This window comes from Diabrotica virgifera, chromosome 6 (assembly GCF_917563875.1).
Source record: "Diabrotica virgifera virgifera chromosome 6, PGI_DIABVI_V3a".
NCBI lineage: Eukaryota > Metazoa > Arthropoda > Insecta > Coleoptera > Chrysomelidae > Diabrotica > Diabrotica virgifera.
Window position 1 is genome coordinate 122,239,709 of NC_065448.1, and position 24,802 is coordinate 122,264,510.

The 24,802-nt window shown below is 34.3% G+C and overlaps 1 protein-coding gene across 1 annotated transcript in view; it reads left to right on the forward strand.

Moving 5' to 3' along the window:
- The window catches only part of LOC114339634 (uncharacterized), a 384,539-nt gene that overhangs the window by 267,204 nt on the left and 92,533 nt on the right, over positions 1-24,802 (forward strand). Inside the window, exon 3 of the mRNA XM_050652825.1 lies at positions 10,487-10,689. Within this exon, the coding sequence (XP_050508782.1) occupies positions 10,487-10,689 (203 nt within the window). The remainder of the gene's footprint in view (positions 1-10,486; positions 10,690-24,802) is intronic.

Sequence of the window (24,802 nt, forward strand, 5' to 3'; positions counted from 1 at the left end):
TAGCTTAATGCTTCGTCAACTAAAGGCCATTGGCATGGTACAATAGATTTTTCCAATCAGGTGCCTAGTGTAATGTGTAGTGTGTGTGTTGACTAGGTGTCTTTTTACTTAGCAAAGTCGACGTCATTGTATTTGCAAATAGACGCTAATTGTTTCCGAACGTCTGCGGTCCCTCCGGTGAGAATCGATCGAACAAGGATAGAAACTATTTTCACTTATTAATTTTTAATAAATGAAAAATTCTCCAACTAGGTGAGATTCGAACTCACGACCTTTGGGTCCAAAAGTAGGCTCTCTTACCACTTAACCATAGAGGGAGTAGCATTCAAAATTTGCATTTTTGCTAATTTTGGTCATCATTACATTAAAATTCGATATAATACACTTTTCAGAACGAAAAAGGAGCTACTTTTAAAGATGTTCGTAGTTTTGAACTTATTCTTTTTATGATGATATTTTATTAATTTTATTTAATTACAGTTAAGGCTTTTCGATATAAACATAGCAAAGTTTTTGTTACTGAGCTGTAAATTTTCTGGTGAAAAAAAAATAAAAATTAATAAATGTGAAAAATTATATTTATTTTTTTAATACCAGAGTTGGTAAAAATTATTTTGAAACAGAACTAGTAGCGTGTATTGGCACCTCTAACTCTCCGAACTTCTGCACAACGTCCAGGCATGCTCTTAATCGCATTTCAAATAGTTCCTTAATTTAGTTGTTCCCATTCTTTCACGAGAACTTCTTCGAGATATTGTAGGTCTCTTAGTGGTTGGCGATCTTTCAAGCGCTTCCCGAGTGTATCCGAAATGTGTTCGATGAGATTTAAATCTGGACTCCTTGCTGCCCCCCCCCCCATAACCTGGGTATTGTGGGTAGTCAAATAATTTTGCACTATTCTGGCCACGTGCGGTCTCGTATTATTTTGCTGAAGAATAAATTCTGGACCAGTATTTTCAGCAAATGGGACAACACGTGGTTCAAGGACTTCATTTATGTACCGTTCTGCCGTCATCGCCCCTTGCCGTATAACTACTAAGTCAAACGGCTATTTAAAGACACGTCTATCAACATGATTTAAAAGAAATAAGGACTCATCATTTTATTTAATTACAGTTAAGGCTTTTCGATATAAACATAGCAAACATAGCATTTTAACAGCACGTTACTCCCTTGTGCCCTGGTCCAGTTCATGTGTTCTGTAAACAGGCGTCTAGCTTTACTATGTGCAGGTCAAAGGAGGTACTCTAGCTGGCCTTCTAGCATTCAACCCATGTTCGTAAAGCCGAGGGCGTATAGTTTGAGTAGTTACTCTTGTACCCGTAGCTCCGACCAACTCCAATTTTGTAGCATAGCTCCAATTTTGTAGCGTTCCACCAGTACTTCGACGGTCTCTGAAGGCCCATAGTTGTAAAAGCCGATCCTCTCTAACTGTAGTCGACCTTACACGATGCGTCTATGGTTGTCTTCTGATAACTCCATACATTTCATATCTGGTCCAGGTTCTATTTATCGCAGCACGACTAACGTTTAACATTTCTGCTACAAGGCGTCTTGAGTAAGCTTCTTGAATTAAAGTTATTGCCCTAGCAATTTGAATCTCTGTGAGATACACTCTGCGCATTTGAGGCCTTCCCAGCACATCAAAATCCAACAATTCGTAACAAGTTTAACGTAAGTATAGACAACTATTCTAAAACGGAATAAATGTGATTCCAAAATGTTATCAAGTTTTGTTTTTTTACTGAATACAAGAAAAACGACGATAAGAAACTTGTTCTTTTCTTTCATTTATAAAAACTTTACGTGTCTACTACATACATTTTTGAGTTCCTACCTAATGAAATAAACAATTTACATTAAATTTAGTAAGTGGCTTCTTTTTCATTTTGACCAGTGTGTATACATATCTGCGTAGAAAATATTTTTCAGTATCTTCATTAATTAGTTGGGTGCATTTTTTCGAGAGTAATTTTGATTTTACTCTTATCGTTATCTGTTATTCTCGCTGATATTTCCTTGTTAACTGCATTGTTCCTATTCAGTACTTTAACCCAATTACATGGTGGTTTGAACTCACTTTTGTTTTTAGTTAATATTAGGTTTGTTCTAGCATCAGTTTCAAACGGTTTGAAACCATCAGCGAATAGCGGACCAGCGCGAGTAGAGGGGATAGCACTGGTGACTGTATTATGTTCTCTCACTGACCAACTGTTTGCTGACGGTTTTTGACTAGTTTGACTCTTTGCTAGAACAAACCTATTGTTGCATTGTTAGTATTAATTTCCCACTTTGCAAAATGCAAAAACCTACTCACCTATCAACAATTGGTAGGCCATTTCTCTTAATTATTTTATAATTAAAATATTTAAATATATTATTCATAATACTAAAATATTTATCCACAGTCAAAAAAAGTTACAAAGTAGTAACAACATATCCTACAGATTTTTTAAATCAATACAAACATTACATTTGATTATTTAAGTTATATTTTATCTTAGTTATTTTATATCTATTGAGGGTTGGTAGCTTTCTGCATAATGCCGTCCTATTAATCCATTGCCCGACTCTCCCCTTTCATCTGGATTTGGAGCCGGCAGTGGTTCATTAAAAGCCACTGTTGGAGTGGTTTACTTATCTTAATAGAACAAAAATATATACATAAGTATTTGATTTAAGGCACAAAAATAAACTATACAATAGTAAACAATAATCCACTTATACCTTAGTTTAAGAAGATTCAAAGGAAGAGATACAAGTATCGGTAGTAACGAGTAACGAGTAGATGGCATTATATGCATAATCTATGTATGTTATTCCATCATTTACTGTGCAGGTGGCATAGAAGTTCCTAGAAGTATATTTGGTATTTATTTTATTTCATGGTGTCCCTCAATACTCTCAAGAGGGGCAAACCAACTGAAGGTTAAGCTAAAATAACAAAAACACTTTAAACTGTTTTAACGAAAATATAAGCAGAATGATAATTAACAGTAAAAAAGTCGACATCTCAAAATATTACGACAAAAAATCAGAAAGGAATCTCAAAAAGAAAATGTCAAAAAAACTTTTAGCATATTGCAAGCAAGTCCCTTCGTGAAACATTAGCTCTTCTTCATAAAGTGTCATCTTCTGCTTCTTCTTCTTCTTCTCCTTAAAATGTCGAAAGTTGGATGTCAACATAACAATTTTTATTTTACCTACAGCAGCTCCAAATAGTTGGTTATATCTCAGATTGGTTTCATAACCAGGAAGTTTGTCTTGTTCCTACATGCCTTTTACCATTTATTTGCCCTCTATATTCAAACGCAGCAGACTATAATGAGGGCCTCTTACTATATGACTGAAATATTCAAACTTCCGCCTCTTAATTGTCTGTATAATTTCTTCCCTCTTATTAACCCTATCAAAGACTTCATTATTACTAACTTTATCTACCAATGTTATTCGTAGCATTCTTCGATAACACGAACGCACCAACGCAACCAGAAGCTTCCAGTTTATTAATCTCTAATTGCTACAATGTCCGGTCGTCAGATTCGTACAGCAAAGTTGAAAAACGTAACAGCGTAACAACTTTATCCTTAGATCCATTCTTAGGTCTCCACGAAATAATATGTGGTTTGTTTTTACAAATTTTGTCATTATTTCTACGGTACATCTTTTAATCTCAATTATAACATTAGCAGATGAACCACAAGGTTTTAGGTCGGGAAGATCATGCACGTACTCTATACTTATAATGAGGTACGTTCAAGAAAAATCTTTAGAATACCGGCATACTTATGATTCGTGGAGCTTAAGAAGGCATATGACAGGGTCAAGTTAAAGAACGTTATGCATTTATTGTACGCAAAAGAGGTACATCTAGTAATAATTAAAACGATATAAAATATCAACCAGAACAACACAATAAAACTAAAAGTAGATGAAAAACTAACTGACCCAATTGAAGCTGGCAATGGGATAAGACAGGGAAACTCCTCTAATGAGTCCTCGAATGTTCAACCTAATCATGGATGAAATAATAAAAAAAGTAAGAAAAAAAATTTACCAAATGGAGGAAAAGTAACTTAAAATAATCTGCTATGGAGACGACGCAATACTGATCTCTCCAAGTGAATATGATTTACAATGTATGCTGCAGACTGCACCAATTTAATATAACCGCTAGAAAATTTAACACGTTAATTTCCCCAAAAAGGCTCAATGTATGGTTATAATAGCAACTCTACTGAGGTGTCAATTAGAGCTGGAGGGTCAGATAATAGAATAGTTCATGCTGTTTAAATATCTAGGTATCACACTATCTAGCTAAGGAAAGCTCGAAACAGAAGTGGAAGATCAGTTGAATAAAGCAAACAGAGCTGCAGGATGCTTGAACGAAACAATATGGAGAAATAAAATATCGGAAAAGAAGGAGAATTTACAAAACAGTCATCAGACCAATAATGACATACGCAGCAGAAACATGACCTGACACAGCAAGGACAAAAAGAATGCTATAAACAGCAGAGATGAACACACTTCTAAAAATCGATGGTAAGACACTATGGGATAGAGCTAGAAGTGCAGATATGCGACGGAGATACAAGGTGGACAACATTAATAACTGGGTGAAAAAGAGAAGAGTAGGACGAAAAACAGAAGAGTAGGACGAAAAGACAACATAATACAATAAGACAACACAACAGGAAGACGATCAGTGGGAAGACCACAAAAAAGATGAAATGACAACTTAGTGGAGACACATTGAAAAATAGACAGAGTCATGTCTACACAAAAAAAAGCAGAAGAAGAAATCTTTTAATCTCTTGTTTTTGTTTTGCGTTTTGACTAACCAATGTTCCTAGATATTTGTATTTATGTATATTTTCTCTCGGTATATTATTAATATGAAGCCTCTCATTTTTTTTAGATGTTTTGTAATGACCAAAATTTTGTTTTATTAAGTACATTTTAACCCGGGATCCGATAGGTGAACTTTTTGCCACTAACAGACAGGTGGGATGTGAAAAACCCCACTAATTGAAAGAGTTAAAGAATCTCAAAAAATATTTTTACGTTTAGTTGTCTGTGATATATGGAACGTAAACATCTTAAAGCTGGTCAGGATAGTCACTACTTACACTAACATTGTCTATTTTTTCACTTAATTCCGAATCACTCTTGTCAATGCATTCGTCACTGTGTGCTAAAAAATATGTTAAAATCTGTAGTAAGTATTATTCACTTACCTATACTTACTTATTTCTAGGAGTAAAACAAAATAAAGACAATTCTGCAGAAAGTACAAAATCCGAATCGTGGGGTGTGACAACCTTCAATCCATATATACTTGCTGAAAGTAAACAGAGGACTAAAAGCTATGTGTCATCGCATTAATATATGAATATACAATAGAAAGCTATCTAGCCTCTGTGGCTACTACATGCAAAATGTCCTTATGTTTTAGGCGCTTCACCATTGTTGGGGTGTACTACATCCCACCTGTCGGATGCCGGGTTAATACATATATGGTACACTTTTCGTTCAGCCGTTCCCGTATGTTTGTAAGACTTTGTAGAGTTGAAGTGAATATAAGAGAGTCATCGGCATATCCTACACTGTTAACGAATTCGACATTTATGATCATCCCATCCTTAGATTTTCCAAAAGCTTCGTGGAAGGCAGCTTAACTATATTAAACAGCAGTGGTGACAAGATGCAGCCCTGATTTTACCCTGAAGAATTTCTATCTCTTGCGACATTTGTTCGACAAGTATTAGCTGATAAGATGCAAAATAATGATTTGACCTTTTTTATGTCCTTATTATGAATTCCTAAAATAAATATTGCAGGAAAAGAATCGAGACAGGCGCAGTAGAAAAATGTTATAGCTGAAACTCTCAAAGAATGGTTTGGATGCAGCTCGACTGAAATCTTTCGGGCTGTAGTGTCAAAAGTTAGAATATCAATGATGATTGCCAATAGATGGCACTTATAAAAGAAGATGCCCTCATTATACTAAGGCGGTAGGATAAGTACTTACCTACAAGAGAAAAACGAACATTTTGGGAAAAGTCGTGAATTATTTGTGAACATAGTCTCCTTTTAGCTTGACGCACTTGACGCAACGATGCCTTATCCACTTAGTCCTCCTGAAAAATACGTTTTTTTAGGGGTTTGCAAAATAGGCTTCCGTGGCGGCGATGAACTCCTTATTCGACTTAAATTTCTGCTCATCGAATGTCTTATTTAAGTTTGGAAACCAAAAGAAATTTCACAGCGTCAAATCTGAAGAATATGCTAAATGGAACAGCAGTTTTTCGACCAATTTCGCCATTCCGACAGCGGAGGTGTGAGCCTGTGCTTTGTCATAGTGGAAGAGCATTTTTATATTCGCCAATTGGGGCTGTTTTTCTGCAATTCGGCGTCGAATCTGCTTAATAATTCGGCATAATAAAGCACTGCGATCGTTTTGTCCTTTTCCAGAAAGTCTATACAAATCACACGTTTGAATCCCAGCAAACGGTGGCTGTCACATTTGTTCACAGTGTTCGCCTTCTTCGGAAGATATGCGCGGGGTGACGTCAACTGTTTCGATTTCCTTGGTCTCTGGAGTATACTGGTGCATCCATGTTTCGTCAACAACGGTTATAAAATAATATAGAAACTCCTTCGCCTTACGCTTAAACAGTTTTAAACACTGTTCTGAAGTGATCTCCTGGTTGCGCTTGTTGTCTTTGAGTGAGCAAATGTGACACCCTTCACGCCGACAGCTTTCTCATGCCCAAAATTTCAGGTAGAATATTACACCATCTTTTGAGATACTTCTGTTTAAGCTACCTATCTTGCGGATCTTCAGTCGGCGGTCCGCCAAAACGAGATCGTAGATTTTTTCACGTTATCCTATCTGGTAGCCGTTTTCGGGGAACCTGCAATGACTTATCAAAAACCGACATGCTACCATGTTACAATTCATAAAACAATTTGTGACTTTCGCCATCGAAGGAGAAGAGTTACCGTACACGGCATTTAAGCGCTCTTTGATTTCTCTGGGACATTTTCCTTAAAGAAAAAGATTAAAATCACCGACCGATGTTGCTCTTCTTTTATCTTTCTAAAATTCTCAAACATGCTCACGTCCACGCTGTGAAAACAAAACTACTAGTAGTCTGGGCAGATTATCGGAGAATAGGCCATTTTTGGGAAAAGTTATTTACCAGCAATTTTATTGCTGGAATCGAATCTTATGATATAGTATATATTAATAATATAGGTATGCAAAGTCCGCAGATAGTGTGCTACTTTTTTTATAAACAAAATGGCGCCTGAAAATAGTGTTTTTTACAATTTTTGTTCTATAACTCCAAAGATTTTAAGTTTACACCAAAAACACTTAAATAAAAATTCACCGTAATTAAATTCTGCATAGAGACATGTTTTTCCCGATTTACTTCGAAAAAAATTTTCCCCGGAAAATGCGGATTTTTCCAACAAAATCTTTAATTTTCAACTAAAATTTTAGATAAGTAATTGTTTATCAATAATTTAATAACTTGGCAATATAAAAGCTCTTTTCGTATAGATTATAATTCCAGAAGCCGATGGAAACTGAATAAACAGTTTAGCAACAATTGAATTGTTAATTAAAAATTTACCGTCGCTAGAATACCCACAATAATTATGATACATCATAAGAATAACTATGATTTTCGTATAAAAAGACGCTGTACCTATCTAATTTACTTTACAGAATTGAAATTGAGTTATCTAACGGCCTCAAGAATATTTTAAAATTATAAGTATTTTTTTGGCTTATAAACAAATAGAATATCTCGGGAGATATTAATATAATTTAAATCTTGAAAACGGTATTGGAAAAAAAGCGGCGAAATGCTTCTACTAAAACATTTAATTGTGATGAGTGGATCCTGAGATACAATCGGTCAAAGTTGACCGACATGTACGGCAAAGACATAAACAGTAGGACCATAATTTTTGAAACATCACCCTTTTTTTGTCCTCTTTCTCTGCACCAATTTTCATATCTTTAAAATACTCATAACATATTGTTATGCTCTGTATTTCACTCTTTTGCCCTGTTAATGTTGTACGAAGCTTTTCAACATACAAATTACTACTAACGGATAGGCGACATATATTTTTTCTATTGAAAATATTGAAAAACATTTGATTGTGAATTGTTTTTACAAGAAGGAATAAAATGTAGGAACGTAAGTAATAATAATTGGTACCAGATAGGCATACATTGGTATATTATGTATGTTAATTTTGTCAAATGTACTTATCGTTATTTAATAAAACTTTTATATATTTTTTAATACATATTTTCTTGACACTTTAAAATGTTTCTCACATATTCCACATATTTGGAACGTATTTTAAAATTTTAGGGAATATTTTCAACATATTTTACTCATATTTCAGACATATATATGCACATATTTCTGTCAAAATGGGAACATATAATCCGGCCCCTAATAATTATACAGCTTTCAAATAAGAATATTTGTGTTTTTAACGGTAAAAGGTACACTGGTAGTAAGTTTACCTAAAAAAAGTCTACAACTGGAAAAAATATGTAGTTTTCTTTTCTTATAAATAAATTAATCTATTATAATAAAACAAAAGCAAGTTTGTTAAAAGCAAACATTTAATAATGCGTTAGTTAGATGGCTCTACTCGAGTTACTTGGGAACAAAAAAAGAATGAAGAAAATTGCTCCATGGGAAGCCGAGAAAATGCATTTTTTCACGTATACGCTGTGAGCTCGTACGTAGAGGGGATATTTACAAATTCGCGAGCGCCAGTAGTGACAAATCTGTAAACCTTTACCGAAAATTTGACATAAATGTCAAAGTGATTAATTTAAAATTAAAATTAAAAACATTAATTATAAAAAATATTAGATGGTCAAAGCTGTGGTATATATTTTTACCTTAAGTATACTTACGTTTTAAATACTGAATTTAAGTTTTTTACTGTTCCGTAATATGTAATTATAAATTATTCTAATAATCTTAGTGCCATCTACACCATAATTGTGAAAGTATCCGAATTAAGAAATTCATATTTTATCAATAGAACGTCAAAATGATTAGCAAAATCTTAAAAAAATCGATTACAATTTAATTACTTTTTTGCGTTGTAAATATTAAGCGATAACAATTAAATAATAAATTTAAAACTTACCGGTGAAAGTTGACTTAGTAATCCGCTAGGAGCGCTACCAGCGAAGCTCAGAGCGTATACCGATTTTTAACATTGATATTACATTTTCTCCAACCTAATTTTTTATTGAATTTTTGCTATTTTTGACAATTTTCATTAGTAATATCAATATTTTTTATTATAATAATATATGTTATGAGCATTTTAAAGATATGAAAATTGGTTTGAAGAAAGAAGACAAAACTAAAAAGGTTATGGTTTGACAAAATTATGATCCTATTGTTTATATCTTTGCCGTAAATATCGGTCAATTTTGACCGGTTGTATCCCAGGAACCACTTATCACAATTAAACGTTTTTTCTTTTAAAATATTGGTCCTGCCGACTTTTTTCCAATACCGTTTTCATGATTTGATTTAATTGAATATTTGTCGAGATATTCTAATTGTTTATAAGTCAAAAAATTGTTTATATTTTAAAATATTCCTGAGGCCACTGAAATAGCTCAATTTCAATTCTGTAAAGTACATTAGAGGGGTACAGTGCATTTTTATACAAAAATCATAGTTATTCTTATGTGTCGTAATTATTGTGGTTATTATAGCGACCGTAAATTTTTAATTAACAATTCAATTGTTAATTAACAATTAATGTTTAATTTTTTTTAAACAATTACTTATCTAAAATTTTAGTTGAAAATTAAAGATTTTGTTGGAAAAACCCGCATTTTCCGGGGAAAATTGTCGTCAAAGTAAATCGGGAAAAACACGCCTCTATGGAGAATTTAATTACCGTGAATTTTTATTTGAGTGTTTTTGGTGTAAAGTTAAAATATTTGGAGTTATAGAGCAACAATTGAAAAAAACACGATTTTCGGGCGACATTTTGTTTATAAGAAAAGTAGCACACTATCTGCGGACTTTGCATACCTATTTTATTAATATATACAATCATAAGATTCGATTCCAGCAATAAAATTGCTGGTAAATAACTTTTCCTTGTATTTTGCTAATTAGCCCAGGGTATAGACCGGTTCCTCTGAGATTTTGACACGGGCCGTCAACAAGAATGTATTATACAATAGTAAATTTCGTTGCTATAGTGGCGGTCTCGAGCGGAGAGATTAAGTACTTATAGGACCATCCACTATTATATAAATTTTCTTTGATCAGTCAATATTTCTCTTCTCTATTTCTATCTTGTCTCTTCTTCTCGTAAACAGCTTTACGATTTAAATTAAAACAATATTGAATTTATTTTCCCCTACATTATATTATTAAAATTACAATAATTATTTTCTATTTAGGAAAACCAAATCCTGCAAAATTCAGCAGTGCTTCCAGAGGCTCCTGGAAGGATAGCTATAATATTAGCTGGGCAGTCGAATCATTAAGTCCAATAGAAGAGTACAAGCTCCTGTTTAGGAGGTTACCAGATAGCGGAACATCAGAAGATGGGCACCCACAACCTTTACATCATCAAAGTCAAAGGAAGTTTGGTTCTGGCAAGGTAAGAGAAAACAGTATTAGTTTTGTTATAGGTTACTTAGTTTACTCCATTAATCCAGTCGCATACTTTATTTTAGTCCTTTGTCTTTGGCATAAAATTAGTTATCCGTTAATATTAATATCCTGACATAGGCTTTCTGTCTGACAATATTCTTCTTTTTCTTGAAATGGCGCTACAGCCCAAGTTGAGCCGTCGCTTTCTGTAATTTCTGCCCATAATATACATGTTTCTACGCCGCTCGTCACCAAGTTCTGCCCGTTTAGCAAATTGAGCACATCCGATGATATTTCTCACTCTTTAATATTTTGCCCTGTAGTTTACTACGAGCTTGTCTCAGTAGCCTAATATTAGCATCCACTCTCACTACATGATCAGCTCATCGAAATATCTGAAGTTTAGATAGACAGATTTAGAGAGGTGGCTGTCTGGCCTATTCCACTGCGACCTTTTCAGGTCTATTGTAATCCTCTAGTCCTAGAACATTCTCTAGCCTGACCCTTTTTGAAAATTTTAATAGCTTCGAGACTGAACCTTCCATGTAGCTATTTGTCGTTGGATTTTGTTCTCCTAATGCAAAGGACCGCACATTTGCCAAACTGTCACAATTACATAAAATGTGCTCTGCTGTTTCTTCTTCCAGGTGACAGAATCTGCACAGGTCATCATCTGCCAATCCCATCAGCTTTAAGTGCCTATTCAGCTTACAGTGCCCTGTTAGCACACCTACTATGGCTTTGACTGTTTTCCTGTCTTTGCTTATTAGGTCTACAGTAAATTTTGGCGAATGTTCTGTAATAAACTGTTTCGCCTGTCTTTGACCTAGTGAATTCCTCCTCCATTCCAAAAATTTGTGAGCTACCCATTTTCTTGTAGCCGTTCTTGTAACTGCCTTTGCAAGGCTGCAGAAAGGTTCTGGTCCAACAAATGACATTGAGGAGACTTGTTTGCCCATTTCATCTGCTTTTTCATTGCCCTTATGACCCTCGTGCCCCGGTACCCGGGCTACCGTAACCTTGCTACGATCTCGTAGTTTATTTAGGCCACTCACACAATCCCATACTAGCTTAGAATTGACCTCTACAGAATTTAGTGCCTTAAGAGCTGCCTGACTATCTGTGAAGATGGCAACTAAACGAGACGTTCTTTTCTGCCTTTCTATTTCTTCCACGCGGTGATGAATTGCCGCTATTTCCACCTGAAAAACTGTGACGTTCTTTGATAGACTAACCGGGAACTGAATTCCTTGATTTGTCCCTACTATGCCGGCTCCCACACCTTGCGATGTTTTGATGTTCCGATGTTTTGATGAGCTATCAGTGTACCAGGTAGCCACAGCCACTATGGGTACACCTTCCTTCCAGTCTTCCCTGTCTGGCATATTAATTTTGAACTTATTGTTAAAGCTATATCTCGTTGCTGTTATATCAATAGGCTGCCCCATCACAATATGAGCTTTTAGCTCCTCGATTAGCTTTCTATTGTCAGCACCATGCACCTAGCTTATATGTGGCTGACCATAGATTAATATGTGCATCACTGATCTGGCTTCGCCCTGCACAAAGATTTGAAGTGGTGGTAGATTCAGCAGGACTTCCAGCGCTGCTGTAGGAGTGGTTGTTATGGCCCCGTAATACACAGGCATGCTAGCCTTTGTGTATTACCTAGCAGTCTTATTGGTCCTACTTGCTGCGTCTTTGTCCACCACGTCACCGAGCCGTAGGTTATCATGAGTCTAATAACCCTTGTGTATAACCATAATGTCATTTTGGGGTTAAGCCCCCAATTCTTACCACACATTCTTCTACATCTGCCCAAGGACATAGTAGCTTTTTGTGTGGTTTTTAGGATGTGAGTATTCCATGTAAGCCTATGATCAAAATAAACCCCAAGGTATTTTGTTTTTCTGGCAAATGACATCTCTTTTCCTCCCAGCATAGGTGGTTTTAGGCCTTGTAGTGTTGTCTTTTTGGTGAAGTTCACGATTTGTGTTTTCTGAGCATTGACTATCAGTCTCTCTTGTTTACACCAGTCGTCAACTATATTTAGGGCTGCTGGCATTCTTCCAGACATAACCTGGGCAAACCTCTCCCTTACAAAGCTTGCTATATCGTCAGCGTATCCTAGACAATAAAAGTCTTCTGTGGACAGATTTTTGAGAAGATCATCTACCAAGGTTGACCAAAGTAGAGGTGAAAGAACTCCTCCCTGTGGACAGCCTCTACCTACTCTTACTTTGACGGTTGCTTTACCCAGAGTGGATATTACTATCCTATTCTCCAGGGATGCCCTTATCCATCTGCAAATTACCGCAGGTGCGCCTCGTCTACTCATAGCCCCTATCAAAGAGCTGGTAGTAGCATTATTAAATGCCCCTTCAATATCTAAAAAAGCAGCCATTGCTATCTCTTTGTCCTCCATTGACTTTGAGATAAGCCTATTTAGATCGTCCAATGCAGAGTCCGTAGATTTACCAGGTTCTCGTGTCTGCAAATTACCGCAGGTGCGCCTCGTCTAATCATAGCCCCTATCAAAGATCTGAACATCTGATAGTAGCATTATTAAATGCCCCTTCAATATCTAAAAAAGCAGCCATTGCTATCTCTTTGTCCTCCATTGACTTTGAGATAAGCCTATTTAGATCGTCCAATGCAGAGTCCGTAGATTTACCAGGTTGGTATGCATATTGAAGATTGCTTAGAGGATTATCTTTTAGCACTTCGTCCCTGATGTATCTAGCCAGAAACCTTTCTAGCGTTTTTAATAGAAAAGAGGATAGGCTTATTGGTCTATATGACTTTGGTGTTAAGTCTGATATTTTACCTACCTTAGGCAAGTATATAACTTTAACCTTTTACCGTATTTCCGGTATGACCCCCATGCTAAACAGGCTTTGAGCAGCTTGCATAGGTGTAATATCAATACCTCTAATCCCATATGCAACAGTATCGGATATATGCCATCTGTCCCAGGAGACTTATATGGCCGAAATTTATTTATAGCTCGTCTAATTATGTTCGGTCTTGTGATTGCTGTGGCTATTTCCCAATCTATAGATCTGGGCCTAGTCAGCCTTTGGTCTATGTTGGTTCGCCTATCTGTATTATTCAGAATTGTTGAGCTCGGAAAGTACGTGTTTATCAGTTCTATAAGACTTTCTTCTTTGGTGTCCATAAATTTGCCATTAACTTTCTTTAAAAAACCTACTTGTTTAGTTGTAGCACCATCCTTTACCAGGACCATATGTATTAGAGAACAGGCCGGGATATCTGTAATCTCCTCGCAAAACTCTCTCCATGAATTCCTTTTAGCTTTCCGAATTTCTTTATTGTATTGCGTTAGCTTATACCTGTAGGCATCTCAATCTTGGTTACTTATGGCTTTGTTAAATAGGCTTCGGACCTCCGACCTCATCCTCTTTAAACCGTTGTTCCACCAGACTGTATTACTGCCCGTATTTTTCCTTGTTTTTTTCTGGACAGATTTCCTGGTAAGCCGCCATAATAGCTTCGCTTACTGTTTCTGCCGCTGAATCTTAACAATCTGCGCCTTTAAACAAAGTCATACTTTCCCCGAGATTTTTGCTGAGGGAATTCCTATATATCCAGGTCAAATCGTATATGTCTGTGATCCGAACATGAGGTCGTCTGAAGTTTAGAACAGTCTGGGATATCTGATTCATAAAGTTCATGATTATAAATCTAGAGCAATGTCATGATCATATCTAATTTTTTTAGTTTGAGTTTAAATAATTTCTTATAGTTATAAAATTTAAGATGTTTTTATATTATTATTACTTACAAAGGCTACTCCAAGATTTCTCTTTCCATGCTCTTTTCCGCATTGTGTGTGTTTTGTGTCTAGAATGGGTGACTGGCACATTGCCCTAACCTCCCTTTTTCATTCTCGTTGACACAAATGCAACAAATGCAGTAAGCAAAAAGGATTTATATAGAAAGATAACGGAACGGAAATGTCAGCATATAAAAAGAACTGGAACTATGCGTGTATTTTTTTTAATTTTAAAACTTATGGCCTCCCAACTAAAAAAAATCAAAACGAAAAATTACGATGTTTTAATAAGGGTGGGAGGAGGGGAAGAGGGTAGTGTGTTAAAATTGCGTTGAGTCTTATTTTTTAATCATATAGAATTAAAAAAAAATTAATTCTGGGAGTAAGGGCTTGTCTAAACAGGGTGTACCATTTAATTTATGTATCCCGTCTGTAAGTGGAAAGTTTGATGTTCCATTGTCGACGCATGAAACCACTGAAAATTGACGACATAGTGTTCATACGTTTTCTTTTAGGTTCTACTATTTAAGTTATAGACTCTAACGGTAGGTACCTAAAATGAGTAACAAATTTTACCTATCCCGGCTCTTAGTCTATTAGAGCTATCCGAATTGACGGAACCTATAACAACAAAAAATATAATTTTACAATAAAAACTGCAAAATTTAAACAACTACTGAGAAATTCCTAGAGTTACAGAAAAATACCGAGATTTTAGTTCTATGAAAAGAAGTTGTTTCAATACTTTTTCCTGGAGAGTTATTTTCCTTATTATTTTTCTGAAGAGTTACTTTCTTGTAACATCTTAATCCAATATATTATTTTATTTACGAATAAGCTACATATTTACTGTGATATTAAGTTTATTTTGACCTTTTAAGTTGTATTGTGATAACGATTTCCGAAAAGGAAATCAAAACGTCAAATAAATTTACTTTCAAAGTAAAATTCTGGTTTATTCCCTAACATATACCTACTACGAGGCAGTATGTTGGGATACAGAAAATTATGCTCAAATTTATAGTTGATTTTGTCGTGAACAGATTAATGGATTCTATTAATTTTTGTTTATTATTCTACATTTTTCTTGGGCAAAGGTTTACTCAAACTTTTTTTGTACTTATACCGAGTGAAAGAAAAAAAAATATTTTTATTTTCTGTTAAGTTTGAGACCGTAGGGAGGACGAGGTACAAATGTGAGTATACATTGGAATCGTATTGTAGTATTATAGTAGGGGAGCGAAGTGTGCTATATGTGCAGTTACTCGAGCACTTTGGGGACCTATTGGGTTGTGAAGAATAGGTCTTAACACTAGAAGCAACAACATTTTCACATACCTAGAAGCACCAGAGCGGTCAAGATGACGGGTATTAGAATCTTCTATCGCCAGTCGTTTTCGTATCCTTTTTTACTTGAAAAAAACCTATATTGAATTAATACCAACTAATAAAAGGCATATTTAGTTAATTTAAATAAAATATTTAATTATATTTAAGCACAATTTATGTAGTAGCAATTTTTTAAATTTTGCTTGTACAAGACTTACACACCAATTTTTTACATAGGTACATAACAAATTTCACATGTTTAATTTTTGTTGCAGTTCCCTGTTTGCCACTTCTTCTTTAGGTACTATCTCCGCTACGGATGTTGGCTATCATCATAGCTATTTTAATTTTTGGGCCAGTAAATAGTTGTTTTGAGCTGCATCCAAGCCATTCTCTCAGGTTCCTCAGCCATGAAATTCGTCTTCTTCCGATGCTTCTTCTGCCATCTACTTTTCTTGCATTATGAGTCGCAGGATGCCATACTTCAAGCTCCGCATCACATGTCCGAGATACTGTAGCTTTTGTCACTGCCTACGTTTATTATTTGATTGAGGTATTGTATCTCTGATTTTTATCCGTTGATGTTGTCCTGCCCTTAGTCATATCATCTTGTCGCAATTCTTGTGCTAACTAAAGTAAGAAAGTTTGCCTAGATATTTGACAACCAGTAACTTCCTTATATAGAATCCAAGCATTTATGCCTACCATATCTAAGATATTAAAAAAAGTCTGCAACGGTTGAAGCTGATTTGGTTGAACACTATATGTCCATCTGATCTACAACGTCTACTCCGTATTTTGTGAGATTATAGTAGGTAATGGCTTCAGGTTTCTTCTTTTTATCTATGCCAGTTTCAATATTGTTTGAGTATAGAGAACTCAGTGCTAGAAGATTTTTGATAATTTTTCTCTGGTACACCTGGTTCCCCTGGTTAGCTCTAGTCTTCGTGTATGACAATTTTTAATTTGTACAATTCCATCTTTTCGTTTTTTTTTTGACGGAGAAATGTTCTTGCTCGGTTTATTTTTCCAGTACTGCTGGTAGCCTTCTTTCGTAATTCTTTTTATGTGTCGTGACATTTCTTCCTTTATTCATAAATGGGCCCATTAGACGACTAATTACATGTTCCCGTAGAAATTGATTATCTGGTCGTTGTTCATCTTTCCGTTCGTAAGGAAATCCGTGCAATAAATATTTGGACTAGTCATTAGCTGTAAGCCAGAATTTGATTCCAAATTTATCGGGTTTATACGCCATGTACCTACTGGGTGAAGTGACATCTTGCCTTTGTGGGAAAAAGCTGTTCGTCGATAGATATATTTTAGTTAGTTGTAGGTATAGCAAAATATACAGTTCTCTGTAAATAGGTTCCATATTGCCGACGCAAGTGCAAATTTATCTGTTGATCATCGCTCTGATCTGGTACTTCTCCTCCGTAAGAAGGACCGCATTTTTTCTAGGTAGACATCAACATATTCAAAAAGTAATTAGGTACACTAAGCACCTACCTGTAAATGTTAACCTTAACTATATGTAGCAAAGTCCTAAATTATTCAGTTTCTATAATAACTATGAATAAGTAGTAATACAGAGGGTCAAAATAGAAAGCAGTCAAAATGACCGCCCTGGTGCTTCTAGGTATATATTAACACATTTCAAAAAGTAATTACACTAAGTACCTGTAAAGGAGGAATTATAATCCTCAAATTGATCTAGGAAAAGTCCTAAATTATCAACTTTCTAAAACAACCAGGAATAAATAATACAGAGGGTCAAAATAAAAAGCAGTCAAAATGACCGCTCTGATGCTTCTAGTGTTACACCAAAAAAAGTTAAGTAAAGTTTTCCATTTTAGTGTTTAATTTTCCATTTCCAACAATCGATTTTTCCGATTATAGCGCCATCTATCCATAATTTAAAAAAATGTTTCGAATAAAAGTTGCTTATTTTTACGTAAAGAATCCAAATCTGGAATAAAACTTTGGGGCTCCTATTTAAGATTTTAAAGTAACCCCCACTCCACCTTCGTGAGGGGTCGTATTTGATAACATTCGATAGATTTTTCAAAAATATTGATTAAGTGTATTTTGTAGTTTTTCGATCTAATGTTTATTTTGTGAAATATCGCGGGATTTGTATTTAAAATTTTAAATTTACCCCACCCCCCTCCGTGAGGGTCATGTTTGGTATCACTCGATAGATTTTTGAAAAATATTGAATACGTATTTTTTAGTTTTCCGATCTAACGTTTATTTCGCGAATTATTCGCTTTTTTTGTGAAACTTTTTAACTCACCCATTTCCTTACGCCCCGCTCAAATCGTCAGATTTTTAAAATATATCCTCTTTTGCATGTCCTTAACTTATCTTATCTTAATCTGACGATTTGGAGTATTTTAAGGATTGATTTTTTTTCGGGCCCCCCTTAACGAACTCCCCTGTGTAAAGAGCTAATTTATGGTAGAGGTACATCTGCAGGGTACCAGGTTTCTCCCCATATGATAATCTGGCGCGCTCGAGTAACTGCAAAAATCCCCGTTTGGGCTCCCCTACCATTATGTTCTGTGAACATTTTGCTTTTTGATTGTCCCTGATACCTTCAGAAACAAAGAAAATGGGTGCTTTTGCTCTATAACATATATTTTAACTGAAAGAAAACTAAATTAACACTAAATATTATTAGTTAACAAAACCTTAAAACAGAAAGTAGATAATGTAAAGAGTTCTTATTGATACCTATAAGAGTTATTTGTCGACCAGGTAAGCAGTATGCACAGCGCAACATAAGAGACTAGAGATTGTTTAATGGAGGTTTTGTGATGTTTTTGGGTGGAATATTCTTGGGAGAAAGTACGTATTTGGTGTTTACGTTGAGGCTTTTTAAATAGCGAGAGGTACGTTACACAGAGTTTTATTTAAATACTCTGTTTGTTTCGCACTATGTTATAGGAAATAATTTCATCTTAGTGGTATGATAAGACACGGTCTCCTCACGTATCGCTTGTCGTCGGTCTCAAACACATAATAAACAGTAAAACCGTCTAGTTTCTCGATTATTAAAAATATCGGAGATATTAAAAAAATAAAATGTTCACAAAATATAGACTACAGCATAGTTTTGATGTATAATGTTAATGTAACTTTTCCTCCCTACATATACAGGGTGTACAATACTTTTTTTCCGGTTAAAAAACATGTTAAACTACAAAAACGTCTGTTTTCTTTATTTCTAAATATTTCAGGGATATTCAAGAAACGAAAAATTACAAAAGATAAGACTACAATAAGATCCAGATGTGTACTCGATGTGTACATATTATGTACCTCGTCCTCCCTACCGGGTGTCTCAAATTTAGCATACGAAAAACGTTTATTTTCCTCCAGCCGGTATAAATTTAAAAAATAAGTTTGAGTAAACCTTTACACAACTCTGTAAATACTAATAGCCCAATAAATGACCGTTTTGGAGTGTAATTTCCAGGGGCAACTCCAAATTGCATGAAAATTTGGATTTAGGTTCTACTTACTCTCCACTTCAAAGTTGAATTTGTGCCGTTGGTTGCTTTTACTAGGGGGGTGACATTTACCCCTTCTCGGAGGGTGAAAAACGCGTGTTTAAAATAAGGCCGGAAATGGATAAATTTACTTATTTTAAGCACCTTTTGTTCTATAAAGTTTTTTACGTAAGTCAATACTTTTCGAGTTATTCGCGATTTAAAATGTTGATTTTTCGACAAAAAAACTACGTTTTCAGACCGTTTTTCCCAAATGACTCAAAAAATAACTATTTTATCGAAAAAAGTACTTTTGGCAAAAGTTTAGCCTATAAAAAAACGAAAAAAATGGTGTACCAGTAAAGTCTACAAATTGAGTAGAAGCAAATTTGTAGCTCATAAAAAATACGTTCTTATTCGTCTAATTCCAAATCGAATAATTCAACGCGAAATCACCGAAGAAAGAAGTTTAACCGAACATTTTTAAAGTACAGAAAAAAAGCTTATTATTTGTTTTTACAAAAGTTTACGGCATCAAAAATAAACAAGTTACACTGAAAAAAAAAGTTGGCCCCTTTTTTTTTGGAAAAAAAATCGTGAAACCTCCCCCTATTTAGCACCCTAAATGAAATTAATCGTTTGGCTTTACCATCTATTTTAACTCTATGTGTATTGTTTATATGATCTGTAAGTTTGATTGATTTGAAGTGCTTATTTTTGTAAACATTTGGTTTTATAGTAAAAAAAAATTTCTAAAATTTTTTGAAAAATTTCATTTTTTCAAAATAACTTAAAAAATATGTATTAGTGATAAGAAAAATCTTAAGGAGTAAAAAAATGTAGGTTTTACTATTATAAATATGCTAGTTTCATTTTGTTTCTCCGTAAGACAAAAATTGGTTTAAGATATGGCTGTTCAAAATTTGCATACACCCGTGATTAGTGACCCATTCAAGCTTTCTCAATTATAACCCTTTCAAAAATAAATATTAAACCGGTGAGACTGACAGACCATATAACAAATAGATAGGTAAGTAAATTGTTTGTAAAGCGGTAGCGATTAATTTCATTTGGGGAGCTAAACACGGCGAGATTTTCATGATTTTTTACAAAAAAAAAGAGGGCCAACTTTATTTTGAGCGTAACTCGCCTATTTTTAATGCCAAAACTTTTGTTTATAATTAAAACAAAGCTTTTTAAAAACCTTTTAAAAAAGATTAAATGGGCTTTTCCCGAAAAGTGCTAATTTTTTCGGTGATTTCACCTTGAAATATTCGATTTGGAATTAGACGAATAAGAACGTATTTTTCATGAGCTACAACTTTGTTTTTATTTGATTGATAGACTTTACTGATACACCATTTTTTTGGATTTTTTATAAGCTACACTTTTACTAAGAATATTTTTTTCGATAAAATATTTACTTTTTGAGTTATTTGCGAAAAACCGTCTGAAAACGTAGTTTTTTTGTCTAAAAATCAACATTTTCAATGGCAAATAACCCGAAAAGTATTGACTTAAGTAAAAAACTCTATAGAACAAAAGTTGCTTGAAATCAGTCAATTTATCCATTTCCGGTCTTATCTTGAACGTATGTTGTTTCACCTCCGAGAAGGGGTGACTGTCACCCCCCAAGTAAAAGCAACTAACGGCACAATTTCAACTTTGAAGTCGAGGGTAAGTAGAACCTAAATCCAAATTTTCATGCAATTCGGAATTGCCCCTGAAAATTACACGGTATCGCTGAATTTCCCGTTCATTTACTGGGCTATAAATAAAAATCTAAAATAAAAAAAATAGCGAACTCCGTTAATAATACACGACAAAATCAACTATGAAAGTAAGCACACTTTTCTATTTCTTTGACTTATGCCTTGCAGTTTAGTAGATATGTTACGGTAAAAGTTGATAATCTGGTAATTGTACACAATTACCGGTAATTGTATACAATTACCAGAGTCGACCGTAAATGTAGGAAATTATCTTTAAAAATCCTTTACTTCCTACTTTTACCGGTAATTGTATACATTTCCCAGATGATCTTAGTAAAAGTAAGAAATTCAAATTATAACGATCAACACGCAAGCGGAATGCGACAATGCATAACTGTAGAAATCATAACGATATATTTGGAACTTCTGTGTGAAACTTGCCATAAAAAATCTAGTTCCCAAAAAAAAGGTTTAGTAGTGAAACATACCTAAACTGCCAAAAAGAAATAAATAGTAGGTGTCAAATAGATTTGATAGATATACAAGCCCAAGTAGATAATAATTAATTGAAGTTAATTTTTTGTCTACCAAGATCACTTAACAAAATTTGTACGAATTACGGCCGTTGAGAACTAAACGTGCAGAAGAAGTTGCATTATTTCTTCTTGACATATTTTGTGTCTTTGGAGGTCCTAGCATTCTTCAAAGCAACAATAATGTACAAGAATGTACGATAATTCTTCAACATAATTATAGAAGAACTGTGCTGCATGTGGAAAGATTTGAAGATAGTGCACGGTAAGTCAAGATACAGTCAGTCACAAGGATCTGTTGAACGTGTGAATAAAGACATTGAAAATATACTAAGTTCCTGGATAGAAAGCAACCAAACAAACAAGTTCTCAGAGGGTCGTCGATCTGCACAATTCACCAAGAACCGAGCTTACCCTTCTGGCATCAAGTGCAGTCCGTATGAAGCTATGTTTGGGGTTTTCGCCAAAATTGGTTTCAAAACTTCATCACTGCCAGAAGATGCTCTAGAATATTTCAACTGCAGAAGATTTGGAAGTAGAAGAACAAGTGGAAGAAATCCAGTCAGGTCCTGTTTCTGAAAAACGTGAAGAAGCAGAAGTAGATGGACCAAATGAGCTTCTAATAGAACAAAAACCAGAAAAAACTGAACAATCTTAAATCAGTGAATGAATCTAATGCGATTCGAGATAAACTATTTTCTAATCAAATTAAAGCGGGGCGAGATTCTGTTGCAGTGAAACGGACACGTGCAAAGGAAGGTCTTGAGAAGCAATAGAAGAAAATTCTTAAAACGTCAAACTTGAAATTTCCCTCTGGTAATGTCGGTGATCTGGTAAAATTAAGAGTGCCAGATGTTGAAAGGGCGCGAAGTGAAATGTCTGTTTTATAAGTATTTAAAATGAGTTATCAGAATTGGGTACTAACGAAGGGCTACTGCCACAGTTGTATAGCAGAAATCAATGTACCATCTGCAAAGAATCATTCATTTCTCTAGACATGGTTGCAAAACTAAATATTAGCGATGTGCTTGTAAAAGTAAATGTCAGACAGATAAGTGTAAATGTTAACAAAATGGAAAGTTGTGTAATTCAACAACAAATAGTAAGTACCTAAAGTAGTAGAGTATTCATTCAGGCAAAAAACTCAATTCAGGTTAAACAAAATGTCTTTTGTTTTTAATTCAGTTCAATAAAAATCACACTTCTTGAATAGCTGTTGAAGTTTTGATTGTTTTATTTACCGGTAAAAGTAGATAATTGAAAAAATTTCCTACATTATTTATCGTCGACTTTGGTAATTGTATACAATTACCGGTAATTGTATACAATTACCAATTATCTACTTTTACCGTAACAGATATATTTCTTACTTTTAGATATTCATAGTTGCAATCTAAATCTGTTTAGGTTTATTTTTTTTAAATGCACTTTATTTTTAGACAAAGCTAATTATTACAAATTTAAATCAAGCAAATAGAGATGTTTCACGATCGGTCTTTCACTAGTATTTTGGAAAAAGACAGACAGTTATTAACCCGGAAGAGCTACTGATGTTCTACTTAAACGTGATCAGTGATCATTAAACCTTTTCTACACGTGAACCATTTCTTTTACCCTCTTTCGTGGTAATTCAATTCTCTCTTAGGCTACAGCAAACCGCTAAAAGCTACTCGATGCTCGATATTTATTTTCTGTATCGACTAAGTTTATGGTCGGGATCGTCTTGTTAGATAGCACTAATGAAAGCTGTAATTTCTGGACTTGATTCTTCATAAAAATTTATAAGGAGAAAGATATACACTCCTGGCCAAAAAAGCGGACACTGGAATTTTGGATGTTGTTTTAAATTCTGTAGCTGTTAAGGGCATATGTGCAAAATTGTTAATCGCATATCAAAATCTTCTATGTGTTTTAAATGTATTCATTTTTTTCGAATCCTGAGAAAACTAATAAGTATTTTTGAAAAATTTAAACGCAGAATGATTACGTTATTACCGAGGACCGACAGTCCCTGAAAACTTTTATAATGTTTATTTTAAAAAGTTACAGTGGTTTTAAAAAAAGAGAAAATTTAGTGTGGCTTGTTTCAAATATGTATCTCATTCAAAAAAAAACATTTTGGTTATTCGAAGGGACTTTCGGCCCTCGGTAATAATGAAATATTTCATTCTGCTAAATTTTTCAAAAATACTTATTAGTTTTCTCAGGATTCTAATAGAATAAATACGTTTAAATGACATTGAACATTTTGACAGGCGACATTTTGCGCCGATACCGTTAAGTGGTTTAAATGCGGAGGAAGTAAGCACTCATCATGAGGGTGATACAGTAGCGATCCACAGGTATCCAAAACGCGTTCCAAGATTGCGGCTGTAATTTTGAATATTTTTTCGAGATATTTGGCACACGTATTCGTAATATAATAAAGAATGGCGGTACAGATCCCAATTTGAAAAATATATTAATATGTGGAAATTACTCTGTAATTAAATACAATATTAAAAAAACGAGCCTGTACCGCCATTAAGGAGAACAACAAAAATACACTTTCTTCAAATAAACTTTTTTATACGATGCCTAGATTTTGTGTCATTTTGGAACTACTAATGAAATAAAAAATTTTAGTAGTTCCAAAATGACACAAAATCTAGGCATCGGATAAAAAAGTTTATTTGAAGAAAGTGTATTTTTTGTTCTTCTTAATGGCGGTACAGGCTCGTTTTTTTAATATTGTATGTATTTACAGAGTAATTTCCACATTTTATTATATTTTTCAAATTGGGCTCTGTACCGCCATTCTTTATTATATTACGAATACGTGTGCCAAAAACCTTGAAAAAATATTCAAAATTACAGCCGCAATCTTGGAACGCGTTTTTGCTACCTGTTGATCGCTACTGTTTCTTCTTAATAGAAATACTTTATTTAAAACACTATTAAAGTGATAATAGGAAAAACTAGTAACCCAAAAGAAGTAATAAATAAAATCAAAAGTTAACATTTTTCGCAAAATTAAACAAAAGAAAAACTAAAATCTTAATTGGCCAGACTGGACTGTCCTTCAGATTTAGTATCGGGTATTATCACTCCTACATCTTTGGAGGACTAAAATACAACTAAGTATGTCATTCTCCATTTAACGCTATCACCTCTTTTTAATCCTTTTCTCTAAAATTTGTCCATAAAGGTTCTAATGGATTTATGTAAGGACTAGAATCGGGCCAATCCAAAACAGAAATTTCGACAGTATTTAGGT